Source organism: Vicugna pacos, chromosome 24 (genome assembly GCF_048564905.1).
Source record: "Vicugna pacos chromosome 24, VicPac4, whole genome shotgun sequence".
Lineage (NCBI taxonomy): Eukaryota > Metazoa > Chordata > Mammalia > Artiodactyla > Camelidae > Vicugna > Vicugna pacos.
Genome location: NC_133010.1, coordinates 26,472,821 through 26,486,391, shown reverse-complemented (window position 1 = coordinate 26,486,391; position 13,571 = coordinate 26,472,821). Strand labels below are relative to the sequence as shown.

General features: G+C 53.0%; 1 protein-coding gene across 1 annotated transcript in view; it reads right to left on the bottom strand.

The window, feature by feature from the left end:
- RAB31 (RAB31, member RAS oncogene family) overlaps window positions 1–6,975 on the bottom strand; it is an 80,595-nt gene extending 73,620 nt beyond the window's left edge. Inside the window, exon 1 of the mRNA XM_072949262.1 lies at window positions 6,722–6,975. Within this exon, the coding sequence (XP_072805363.1) occupies window positions 6,722–6,760 (39 nt within the window). The 5' untranslated portion in view covers window positions 6,761–6,975. The remainder of the gene's footprint in view (window positions 1–6,721) is intronic.
- Between the last annotated feature and the right edge of the window lie 6,596 nt (window positions 6,976–13,571).

Genomic DNA, 13,571 nt, shown 5'->3' with positions numbered 1-13,571 from the left:
TCATTTTTTAAACACAGACCTTTTTATCTTTTTATTGACCCCATTCCACTGACCCCGCGGTGTTCTCCCTGCTACATGCTGGTCTGAACAAGAAATCCGTGGCTGACAAAGTACGCTGCCCAGCAAAGGGGCTCTGTGTACCAGCTCCGGAGCCGCACAGCCCTGGCTGTAATCGTCCTTTATTCGCAGGGAGTCTCTGTGCTGCGAGCTGACCCTCTGAGCGCCGGCTCCCCCACCGCGGGTGGAGGCTAACAGAGATCACCCTGACGCGCCCTCTGACGCCGGGCTGTGTGCGGCGCACTTGTCAGTCGGGCTGAAGACACCACGGACTCCCGCTGCTCCTCCCACGAAGAGGGGAATCCCACTCCCCTCCCTCTGCTTCTGGGCTGGCCTCAGTGACTCGCTTGATCTGCACAATGTGTCAGAAATGACATTCTGTGACCTGTGAGGCACAAAGGCAGGAAGCCTGTCACCTTCCACCCGGAGCTCACGGAACTGAAACTGAGCAGGACCCTGTGGGGCCCGCCCGGGTACAAAACCCTTTCTATTCCCCATTTCTTGTTTGCAGGAAAAAAACTTCAGTCTCCTAGACCTATCCTGAGTTCCAAGAGGCAGATTCAAAGTTGCTAATTAGGGAGGTGAGGGAACACAGAAACAAGGCGAGGCAGTCAGGAAACCACAGTGCAGTGATGGGGCAGGTCCCGGCTCCCCCTCAAGGAAAGTACAGAACACTCTCTCCGAGCTCTTCTGCAGGAACTGAGCCCCTACCCAGGGGAAGGGTGGCGACTTCAGGCTGAGCACAGCATTCCCAGGCCTGCCCAGGCCCTCCCCACCAGCCAGTCAGAAGCAAGCCACACCCTGCAGCCCTCACCCCAAATTCTGCCAATAAAAGCTCTTCCCTGAAAACTACGGGGTGTTCGGGGTTTTTTGAGCACGACCCGCCCATCCGCCCCATCTAAGGCGCGAGGTCCACAGAGTCACAGCCCTTGGTTTCGTTCAGACACACCACTGCCCGGCGCTGGTAGAAACTAGGAGTGTTTTTTGAATGAGGGCCATAGAAGTAAGTGGAAAGACTATTCCCATATTATACGTGAGCACATAAAAAAATCAGACCATTCAGCATCACCTATGTTGTCTTCCCACCACTCAACCCTGGAAAAGCAACGAGGAAACAGACAGACAAACTGAGATCCTGGGACTTCTCACAAGACAACTGGCCTGGATTCTTCAAAACACCGATGTTGTGGTGGGGAGAAAAAGAGAAAGAGAGCAACTGTTTTAGATGAGAGACGGAGCAGCAAATATGACACACGACCTCTGCCTGCACCCTGGGTGCGAACCCCATGCTCGACTCCCTGGCTGTGTTCAACACTGGGGGTGAGATGATGGCTTTACAGGTGCGCAGGAGAACGTCCTTTTCCCTCAAAGATACAACTGCAGTCTGCAGGGGTGGAGTGTCATAGGGTCAGCAGTTGACTTTCAGAGTGGTTCAGGAAAAAAATTCTGTACTGTTTGCATGCATGAGAGACAGAGAGGCGAGAGAGGCAAGGAGTTATCCCTACTGACTCCGCGGACATTCGTTGTACTGCTCTTTCAACTGTTCTGTAAGCTTGGTATTTTCCCAAATAAAACAGGAAAGGGAGTTAAAATAAAAGACCCCCTGCTAGAGACAACGGGGTCAACGGGATAGCCATCAGCCTGGGGTGGGAGGCGACGTTCTTTACCTTCCTGCATCCTCCAACCACCTCAACCTTCCAGAAAATAACCGCGAGATTCAGGGCATGCCTGGGGTCCACGCCCACCTTTCCTTTCCCATCAAAGCTCTCACAGACCTCCAAGGCCCTGTGCAGATCCCTCCCACTCTGAGAGACCTTCTGGGCAGCTCGGCTCCCAGCCCTCACTGTCTTCAGCGTAACTTCCGGGCCTCCCCTGCACCACGTGACCCCTGCAGCATCCCCCCCATCGCCGTGGCCACTTACGCTGGCACCTGTGCACCAGTCCAACCAGGAGCCGCAAGCCGGGACCAGATCCCGCCCTGCCTACTTTCCACCTCCTGCAGAGCTAACACAGCTCCTCATCCACAGCAGGTTCACAAAACAGACCCTGAGCAAAAACCCTCTGCCCCTCACCTGTCCTCACATCTAATAACAGACGGATGACAGCCAATATTTATCATCATTCTGTCACTTCTGTTGTGCATGGCTCCGTGGTGAGTGCTGGCACTGGAATACAGGTGACGTCATTTAGGTCATCGTGTCATCATGTCCTCTTCCGGGAAAGGCAGAGGGCTTTGAAGGCAGGGATGGTGGCCGTCCTGTCCACCCGCAGCCGCCTACAGCTCCCGGCATGGAAGAAGCACTCGGTAATTGGTGAATGACTGAGTGAAGGAAGCCTGTCCCATTTTCAAACACACATTACAAATTATAAAAACCAAAGCAAATGAAAGGGTAACGTGTGCAGGCACACGAGCACTGAAATTAGTCCAACCTGCTGGACGCAACTGGACCCGGACCTCTTCTAATGCGTGAGCTCGGAACCTTTTCCCGTCCTGGCACCTTAAGATGCAGTTTTCTATTTTCCAATGGCTACGTCCTTGGAGTGGATCTGAGGGATAAAACACTCACCGAAACAGGGACACTGAGCCGGGTCAGAGGTGAGGCCAAGGGCGGGAGAGCTGCAGACGAGGGGTGGGGAGGGACCATGAGGAGTCTGAAAATGCCCACGAGTGGTCCTGATGCCACACAAGAGACTGCAGGCTGCGGCCACGCTGAGGCCCACGAGGGCCTGGTGGGTCCCAGCAGCCCGGCCCAGGTGCTCAGTGCCACTCCATGCTGGCGCAGCCGGGGACACCCCACTGCACCCTGCTATTCACTCACACCCCAGAATCCCTGACGCTGACCCACACCATCCACAGGGCTTCCAATCTAATAGAGGAACCACTAAGAAACAAACAGATTCAGGAACCCACGTTCACCCTTGCTAAAGACAGGGCCCACAGCCTGGACAGAGCTGCGTGGCTGTGAGCGCTCCCAGGGGTCACACAGCCCTGGCTTTGAAGGCCCTGTCCACATCTGACGTCCCCACTGCCCAGATGTCACAGCGAATTCCAGGTGTTCGGCTGCTGTGAGACAAGCCCCCATCCAGACTCTAACAAAGGCCACGAGCAGCGACTTCACCGAGCCGCGTACTACTTGCTGCCTTTCACCCGAGCCGCTCCGCTGCTGAGGAAGCGGCAGAAATCACTCAACTGTCGTCAAGACAACCGAAGTTCAAATATAAATCTCTCTGGGATCCCATCCGGAAGCAGTCTTGACGTGTACACACCCAGAGGAAATAATAAAATAAAAGAAAGATCCTCTCCTGTCCCCCTTCTCTCCCCCTCACCCCCCCTTTGCCACGTGGTGATGTGTGTTAAAAATGCACACTGGGAAGCTTTCCACCTCTGGGGCTGGAACAGCTGCTGCCTCAATATTGTTTTTGTTAGCTTTTTTTAAAACATACTTTGCTGTTTTTAACAGAGTTGTTTTCTAAGCTACATGTTTCATAATATAAGCGGGGCTTTACAAAAAGCAGGGCAATTGGCACTTCACTGGCAAGAATGAGACTCGTGGATCCTAAGTGTCCAGTGTGGACCCCTGTCAACACCCTCCTGCGCGGCGTACTTCCACGACAGCCCAGCTCAGCCCAGGAAAGGGCGCTGACAAAGGCTCGAGACAAACACAGCAAAGGCCACCCCTGAAAACAAGGAGAGCCGAGCATCTCTAACAGGTGACCTGAATGAACCCAAAGCGCTTGAGTCCATGGTGTTTCCAAGCACACAAAGCATTCAGGGAGTGTTCCACAGGCTGGGGGCGCTCCCCCAACAAAAGAGGCTGAGACATGCCTAACAGGGTGCGGAAAGGCACCGCTACAGGTAGAGGCCACGTCAGGGGGCCTGCTGGAACTGCCACCTGCTGCGAACGACCCTCCTGTCGGGCACCTCCACCCACACAGGGAGCCAGACACTGCAGCTCAGAGGGACAGAAGGCTGTTCTGCCCACGTCAGAGACAATCATGCCCCTTACATGGGAAACACGTCCCCAGGCAATCGCTGAGCAACAGAGACAATCGACCAGGCACAAAAGGGCCTGCCCCTCAGCCTCTCTAAGGAGTGAGCAAGACTTCAGCTAAATGGTCTGCATTCCTATCTCCTTTTCAAGGGGCCCAACAGGAAGTGGCTCTTTCCGGGGTGTGGCTGCTAGGGTCAGGGTCTAACCGAGATTTCAGGAAGGTGTGGCAGGGGCCAAAAAAATAGGAAGTTGAGTGATAGCTGCGTGCAAGACTTAACCCAGAAGGGATGGGCCTCTCAAATCACAAACAAACACAAACAAAGGAGACAGCCAGGGCTCCTGTCAAAACCTTGAGAGGATTCTGGACTTGGCACTGACTGCCTCCTCCAGCCACAGACCCACAGGGCTCTCTCTTCACTCAAGAGAGTAAACCCAGCAGTTACAGCGGCTTTGGCCTCACCCAAACGCCCTCTCACCCAGAGAATCGCCGTGCTTGGATGAGCAGCTAAGAACAGAGCATGTCACACACATCTCGCCCAGGAGAGGACCAGCCAGACCCGGGAGGACCTAAATATGACTCAGTGTGATATTAAGGTCACCGGCTCTTCCAATCTTTCAAATAAGATGTTTTCTGGCCTAAACAAGACTGAAACCTAGAACCACTCTCAAAACAAGGCCACAGATACGGTGTGAAATGACTGAAGCTTCAAGGTGTCCGTATGCCCAGAAACACCTTCCTGCACTGGTTCGACGCTGTGCTCCCCTTCCAAGCTCAACTCCACCAGCCGAGCCACTGTAGGGGGCCAGCAAATGAGGGGAGGTGCTGTCTCCAGGAAGCCACTAAAATGGGACAGGAGTGGGTTCCATTTTTAGAGATAAGGGAAAGAAGTAAAGGAATTCCTTTCAGCTTTCTCATCTCCCAGGCTTGCTAACTGGAATCACAGGATAGCAGAAAGTATCTTAGGAGATTATCTGCTATAGTCCTCTGCCTTAAAAGGAAAAAACATTACGATGTCCATTTTACATAAGAGGCGACTAAAGTACTTGTCCAAAATGGCACAGCCAGGGAATGGGGAAGAACAAGAACCTGGGTTTGCCACCTCCCCGCGCAAGGCTCTTTCCACCTGATCTGGTCCTTGCAGAAGGAGACAGACTCATCCCTGAGCAGCGAAATGGAAACCAGCTCATGCGATGGGGCAGGGCCTGCACCACCTGAGTAAAGGACAAAGGAGAAAACATTGGGGGCTAGGGGTGGGAATCACTACCAACTTCATTTATTCCCCAGGCCAACCCAGACACACAACACACGTCAAAGGTGCCCCTGGATTCCTTGGGATCTGACCTTCCTTCTGAGTCTTTGAAGGGCTTCCTTGAGGCTGAAATGACTCTTCACAGGGAAAACGTGGGATTCCTGGAATTTAAGTCTGGACTACGTTAGAGTCCAGCAGACACCGAAACCCCTGCGACGCTGATAAAGGTCCACAGAGGAAGACCAGAACAGCACCCTATCCAGACCCCAGCCCTGGCTGAGCGAGGAGGCAGCAGGAACGCTTGAGGGCTTGTGCCAGGATCACAGGGAAGGGAGGGCCTTTGCCCGATTCCCCGAATTCTAGATGAACCCGACTGCCTAGTGCAAATGGGAGTTACAGCAAAGGACAGTGAGGGGAGACAGTCAAGAACACGAACCGGCCCCGGGTTCCAGAAGAGCTTAGAGGGAGTCCAGACAGCCCCTGGGTCCAGAACAATCCAATCCTAACCTAGAACCACTTCTCCGTCTGCTTCTGTACCTCAGCCTTGACAGACCAGTTAGCACTGCTTTGAGACAAACAGAATAGGTCCAGCGTTTCCCTGCTTTTTTTCGGAAATTGTTTTCTTGGGAGACCAGCTCTGCCAAGGACTAAACACTAGGGATCGATGCCAAGCGCTGCTGAAAATACGGCTTCAAACCAGCTCTTTCCAAAGAAGTGATTCTGGAATGTGATGTGGGCACCCAAAGGGAAGTGACCGCGGGCGGTCCCAGAGCGGCTGCCCGGCGGCGCCGGACAGGTCCGCACCACTCGGGTGTTTGTTTCTGGCTTTGTTGCTGGCTTCTTCCACGTTTCTTCAAGCTCAGAAGGACCCGGCTTGGGGTCGGGGGGGGGGACGGAGGAGGATTTTCTCAACCTGCCTTTACCCGACGCTCTGAAGTTTTCTGGGCGCAGTTTTCCACCACACGTCCTTTCTTCACCTTCGCGCCCGCTCAGTCCCCGGCGTCTTTTCGCCCTGATTTGGGCTTTTAAAAAAGTAAATAAACCAACTGCCCCCGGAGGCAAAAGGAGAGCGCCTCGGCTGAGTTACTTAAAGTTTCCGGCGGAAGGAAATTATTAAAGGCGAAGGAGAAAGCGCTCGGAGGCGGGGGCAGGGACTCCCGGCCCTGCGGAGGGTCCCGGGCGCCCGGCCCGGGCACGGCGAGGCCCGAGCGGCTCTGGGGACGCGGGCCGGCGGCGGCGGCGAAACGAGTGGGAAGGCTCCCGCGGAGGCTGGGACCCGGGCCCGGGGGCGGGGGGCGCAAGGGCGGGGAGGATGCGGGGGGGAGGGGGACGAGGGGGCGCAGGGAAGAGCGGTCCTAAGAGGGCGCACGGACGGGGGCGCGCACGGACCGGGGGCCCGGCGGACGGCGGCGCAGGACTCACCCCGAGGAGACAGACTTTGAGCTCCCGGATGGCCATCATGAGCTCGGGGCCGGGCAGGGGCTCAGCATCCTCCGGGGCCGCGCTGCGCCCCGCCAGCCGGCGTCCGCGGGTCCCCGCCTTCTCCTCGCGCCGCCCGCGGGCGGATCCGCCGCCGCTGCTATTTCTGGGCCGCCGGCCGCGCCGCCCGTGGGTCACGTGGCCGCTGCCGGCTCCTCCCGGGGCTGCCGGACTAACCCCGCCGGCCGGCTCCCAGGAACGCCCCCGACGGCGTCAGCCACCGCGGGCCTGCGGCGTCCTGGCACGCGGCTCCTCCCTCGGGCACGCCCGGCCACGGATCCCGCTCTGCAGAATCCCTCCGGCCCGCCGGCTGCAAGGCCCGTGGGGTGCAAGGAGGACAGGTCCCCACGACTGGCAGCGTCACAGATTACACCCTCCTCGGAAAAGTGATGCTCTCAGGCCAGGTAACCTACAGGGACTGCTCTGAAGTCCACCGACAGTCCCACCATTCAGTGGCACTTAACAGAGAGCTGTGAGGACCGGGAGCAGGGTCTGACTGTGCAGCCCACCCTCCACCGCAGTTCCTAACACCACGGGGGCGGGAGTCGGGGGCGGCTTCGGTTTATCCCCACGTAGCCGGTCACTCTCCGCTCCTACCTCGTTTTTCTATATGTAACTGACAACGGTTCTAGAAGCTATGGTCTATCCCTCCCTCCAAAACAGGAGTGTCCCCGCCTGAAAAGGGAACCACGTTCTAGAGAGGAAGCTGCCTTGCTCAGCACAGAAAATGCTACAACTTGCCTGGGCAGACACCCAGCCCTGAGAAGGACAGCCAGAAATACGGAGCTGGAGGCCCAGCGTCTGCTTCCTTCCTTACCCGGGAGACAGAGAGGCTCCGGCATGAGACAGTCAAGGGAGGCTTGGGGACTGCCCTCCCTTCTCCACAGTGGCCCACAGATCTCATCCTCTCAGGTCCCCTCATTTGTTACTCCCAGAGAAATGTCAGCCTTTTGAACACCTGTACCTGAGTTATTTCTGGCATTTCAGATGGAAAGAGTGTTTTTCTTTAAACTTCAGCCCTTATCCCAAACTCTCAGGCCGCTGTCCTAACTTGCCAATTTTGATCAATTACATTTCTGGTCCCTCAGTGGATCACCCACCAGCACCCAAGTCGCCCCCTACAATGGGGACTTTGGAATCAAGGCCTATAGAGAGAAAAACCCTAAAAGGCTGGAATCAAAATAGCTGTGCCCCCCCACAATAAAACCCTGACAATTGTCAATTAATTCCCCAGGGCAGTGGGGCTTCCTCTGGCTTGGGCAGGCTGTGGAAGATTGCCCACAAATCTGGACTACATTGTTCAAAATGTAGCCCCGGACAAAATACAGGTCCTGTTCAGCATGGAGATTATTATATTGGTACCTGTCCTTGGTTTAGTATCTAAAGTGAGGACAGTCCTTTGTGTGGGCAGGATGAAAAGAGGCTGGCCCAGGGTCACCCAGCCTTGGTCCCAGGACCTCACTGTCCTGACTTGCTGAGCAGGGAGCAACGGCAGCACAGCTGCAGAGACACACAGTGGTCAAGCAGCTCTTGGCCCGGCCTCCTCTGACGGCCTTCCAGAACATTGCACGGTCCTGGACAGACAACTTGAATCGCCATGTAGGAGTGCTTCTCCTCCCCTTTCTTCTCACTTCCCCAAAGTCGGCCAAACCAGAGTGGGAGCCTTGGCCTTTAAACTTGCAGTGGGTCATGAGGGGAGGGCCATTCCCAGACAAGAGTGGGCTGTGAGACTTCCTCCCCTGTTCCTTGACTCTCTTCATGATTCTTCCTCTTCCACTCTGCTCTCCACCCTCCGAGGTGTCCACCAAGCTTGTGTGGTTCCCTGGCTCTCCTGAAATAGTCATGTATCCAGGCTGTCCCCCCTGAGAATCTCCCATCTGTTCATTCTCCCCCCACCTACTGCATTACAATCACATCACTTGTGTCTCATTCTGACCAGGCCACGTGCGTCACAAACTGCCAATGCTATTCAGTCACCTGGACCACCTTCGTGGGTTTACACCCCTCCTTAGCCAGGTCACCCTTGGTGGCTTAAAAACTGGCCTGACAAGAAATCCGGTCCCTGTGACCACCCCAACATGTCGCACAAGGTTCACCAGGGAAGGAGGGAGATGGCTGCTCTGAAATGTACTTGGGGAGTCATATCCTGGGTAGACCTCAGCTTGTTACAGGTATAATGCTCCCTAGGAGTTTGGTCAGTATACTCTGTGACTACTATACCAAGGGCCCATCCCAACTCCTCTGGAATGTTCTGCAAGTAGGAAGAGATTCTAGTACAACTTAAGCAAGGATAAAAATCCTATGGCACATAACTGAGAATTTATCATTTTTTAACTGGAACATGTAAGTTTTTCTCACGAGAATTCTGTAAAGCAAAAGGTCATTGTACTAATTCAGACTTACGCTTTTCTGCAACTTTAAGTCCTTAATAGCACCATACAAGATGAAACCGGAGTCTTCAGCACACCTTGCAATACCTGCCCAAGCCAGCCTCTTCTCTGCCCACCTGTTTAAACCCCATCATCCTTCACAGACCTGCTCCAGTTCCACCTCCGCAGTAAGCACTCCCCTGAGCTTGCACGTGCTCTTCTCACACTTCTCTTAGGACTGACTCAGCAAGTCACCAACCGTCTGGTTCCCCCAAAAGGGCCCTGTCCTCTTGCTTTTTGTCGTTTAAGCCTATAAAATGAAAGCGAGTTGGGTTGAGAAGCCAAGGAAGCTTCATCCTCTGATCAGAGGATGGGAAGGTGGGGGCTCAGCTCCAGAGAACAAGCTCCCAGGCAAGCCGGGCCGGGCAGCTTTGTCCGGACCGGGCAGCAGGCGGGGGCGGGGCTGGGCACAGGGTATTCGCCGCGCATGCTCCAGGTCGCAGTGCCCGGCACAGCGTCTCTGTACATTACCCCCTCCGCCATCTTGAATAGGGTGTCAAGGGTGGGGCTCCCGCTCACGACCTGCCGCCATCTTGAACTGCGGCGCTGTGGAGGGGGCTTCTGCACACAGCCCCCCTCCGCCATCTTGAACTGGGGGGTCGTGGGCGGGGCTGCTACACACGGCCCAGACGAGGAGTGCACGTGCGCGGGCGTCCGGCGCGGAACTCTTGTCTGAGGCGCCGGGTGCGAGGCCCTGGACGCGGAGCCCTGGAGCGACGCGAGCCTGGTGCGGCGCAGAGGAGGAAAGGTCAGACTTTATTTTATCACCCAGGTTCTGTTTATGTCCTGGGCACTGTTCATGGGCTTTGCTGGTGACAGGCGTAATCAGCCACTTAGTCGCTTTCGGGGCGGGGCGGGGGCGGAGCTGACCCCCGTAGTTTCCTGTGTGTGTGAGAGGTGCCCAGAGATGGAGTGAGGATCGTCTCTGAGGCACCAGAGTTTTCAAACGACTAGAAATCTCTTTTAAAAAGAAAAAAGAAAGAATGGCTAGCACCGGCCCGTTTTACCTCAGCCCACCTCGGACGTTTCCCTCTCGGGCTGTGGGCCCAGACTCGCGCCCCGGGCCGGTCGGCCTGGGGTCCGCGGTCGGTGGTCCTCCCGACGGGCCGGGCGGTGACCGGGAGGCGCCCCCCGGCCTTGGTGTTCCTTCTGCAAGGAGCAGTTCACTGTGTTTAGTGACAGCCTACCGCGTGACCGGAGAAGCCACCCCTTCCGTCTTTAAATCCAGCAGAAGCCAGTAACAGCCATAAAACTGGCCACGATTTTTAATCCAGCAGATCCTCTCTTGGGCAGTAGCGTAGAAGCAGACGCAGAAAAGTGAGCAACTATAAACCTGCCTGTTCTTGCACAAACACACATGGACACAAAGAAACAAAGCGGTATCTTAAAGACACAAAAAGTCGGCTCTGCTGAGATGGAGGCGTGCGGCCGCGTTGATCGCGGCATGAAAGGGGGGAGAGACTGGAGTCTGCGCGTCCGGGGATGACAAGCAAACTGACTGGTGTCTTTGCGAGGCTGTATTTAGTGGTGCACAGTGGTCATTGTCACTTAGGTACTGTGTGAAATGTGTACATGAGGCTGATCTAGAGAGAAGTTCGTAGTAGGTAGGTTTCTGTGAGTATAGTACGACACAAACTTGGGTCTGCATGTTACCTGTTAAGCCATACCAATTTCCTACAACTCCTCAGACCCGTGGTGAGTCATCTGGTCAACTCAAGGGCCAGTCAAGGAAAAACCTTGTTTTTAATTATTATAGGATTTTAGCATATGCAGTATTAGTTAAACAGCCTTTTAGTATTTCTCGTTTTCTGAATACCTGCTTCCTCTCTCTCTCCCTTCCCTCTTGTCTTCCTTAAGTTTCAGACACCCTCTAACTAGCATCTGTTGCCTTCTCTTGTTTGTAGCACAGACCCTTTAACAAGTTTTGAGGAACTAGATCCTATACACAACAGGTTAAGAGAGGAACTTGAGGGGTTTAGGAAGACAGAGGTGAATGGACCCCACAACTCACCCACAGACCTGGAGAAAGAGACAGCAGCATATAAGGGATTCCAAGTTGCTGGGGACGCCTGAGAACAGGGGAGGACTTCATGTGAGGAGAGTGGGGCAGCCTGGTGGAGGGTGGGTAAGTGGACCCAGTCCCTTTGTGAATGACCATGCTCTTGGCCACTCTGGTTGCCTTCATCTTTGTGTAGAAAAGACAGTGACATCTCTCCGAAGCTCAGGATTAGCAGCCAGAGAAGGCAGTGAGCTGTCAGGACAGAAACAGAGGAGGGCGAGGACTGCCATCTTCATTTTCTCCATCACCATCTGAATGCAAGTACTCAGAAGTGTTTGAAAACAATCAGGGCACCCTCACTTAAAACAAGAGAGGCTTCTGTTGGGCTCTCACAAAGGATTGATGTCAGGTGATAATTTTTAGATTTTCCAGACACACCTTCCTGAGTCTCAGCACTGGGCACCAAGCCGGCCTCCTCATCTAACTGACCTCTTCCTGGACACTCCTGCCCATAAACCTCTGCAGTCTTTCCAATCCCTGGTTGAGCTGAAAGGGTTGAGTTAAAGGAAGGTACAAGATACGTATTAACACCTCCCACAAAACGTTAAGTGGATGGATTCAGCTGGGAGACCACTTTGCCAAACCCAGACACCATATATTCCCCAGTCAGTCTTGTTCGTGTGCCTAGCTTACTTGTAAGACTGGGAAGTGAAATTGCAGTGATACAACCCAGAGTTATCCCAACCCAGCCTCATTTCATAGCTTATCAATAGGTTGTTCTCTCTGCTAGGCATGGGCATGTCACTGCAACTGCTTAGAGTAACACTATGGAGTTCAAGACAGTATATTTCTTTCTTTAGAAAAGTTTAACATTTTTTTGTGCTTTAATATTATTTATTGCCAAACTAGAAAACTGAGTATAGATGTTGGAAACAATTCTCATACCTTCAGGAATTTCTGTTTTTAATCATTTACAAGCCCATTCAGCAAACAGTAAATGCTGACTGTGTGCTAGACACCGGGCATGAGACCAAACGGGATAGAGTATACTGCCGGCGTGGTGGAAGCAGGCAGACAGATAAGCAGGCAGCTACAACATGCTGGTGAATATCTGAGCCGTACTGTATTGGGTTTCTGTTTCTTACTCTTCCAGTTTAAAAAATGGGCATGACTTCCAGAGTCAATGCAATACACAGCAGCCCCCAAGTAAGGGAGAGGATGATCAAGATGGTTAGAGACTGAACTTAGTCAGCCATGAGATATGTGTGTTTGTGTGTTTGTGTGAATGAGAGAGAAACAGAGAGACATAGACAGACAAACAGACAGAGACACGGAGATCTTTGTTCTGTCTGAATTCCCAGTACTGCTGTAGACTAGCAATAGCCCAGTGCTAACTATCCTCCAATTCCAATGCTACTCCAAAGCTCCAAATACCTAGTTTAAGATTTAACCGAGTTGCCTTAAGGTTCCAGTTACATCAGAACTCTTTCAAATTTTGTTTCAGAGAGAGGGCATAGTTTAAGTGGTAGGATGCATGAGGTCCTGGATTCAATCCCCAATACTTCCTCTAAGAATAAATAAGTAAACCTAATTATCTCCCCCAGTGAAAAACACACACACACAAAAAAGACAAAACAACCAAACAATACTTCCTCTAAGAATAAATAAGTAAACCTAATTATCTCCCCCAGTGAAAAACACACACATACAAAAAAGACAAAACAATCAAATTTTGTTTCTATCGTTGTGGTTATTTTACTGAACTATTACTTTCTTTGCCACTCGTTGGCTTGTTTGATCTACCTGTGTGACAGAGCCCACTGTAAGTCATCTGCAGCCCCATCCTTAGCACAGCGTGCACTTGGCATCTGAACATGTCGGTGAGTGGATGAGACAGTGAGGGTGTGAGCACAAAAGGTTGTCTCAAGTTGGTAGAAAGACTACTTTGACATCAGAGCAAAGTTTAAATCTAGACTCATTCATCCTAGTTTGCATGAATTAAGAAAGTTCCTGAATGCCCTTTAATTTCATACTCTGTCAAAGATGGACATAAAAAGGCTGTTGCATTATTTGTGGGGAGAATTACATTTGGTGTGTATGTGAGTGACTAGCAAACCTAGATGACTAACTCTCCCAGTTTGCCTGGGACTGTCCAGGTTTTAATACTGAAAGTCCCGCATCCTGGAAACCTGTCTGACCTGGATAAGCCGCATTAGTGGGCTATTCCCTTCCTTAAGCCTGTTTCTAGGTTGCTACTGTCCCTTAGAAGGGAAATGTTAATTTCCAAACATCCTTACTTACTTTCTCAGTTTTTCAGCTCTGAACGTAGAAAAGACTCTAGACTTTAAAAAAAAAAAACAGCACC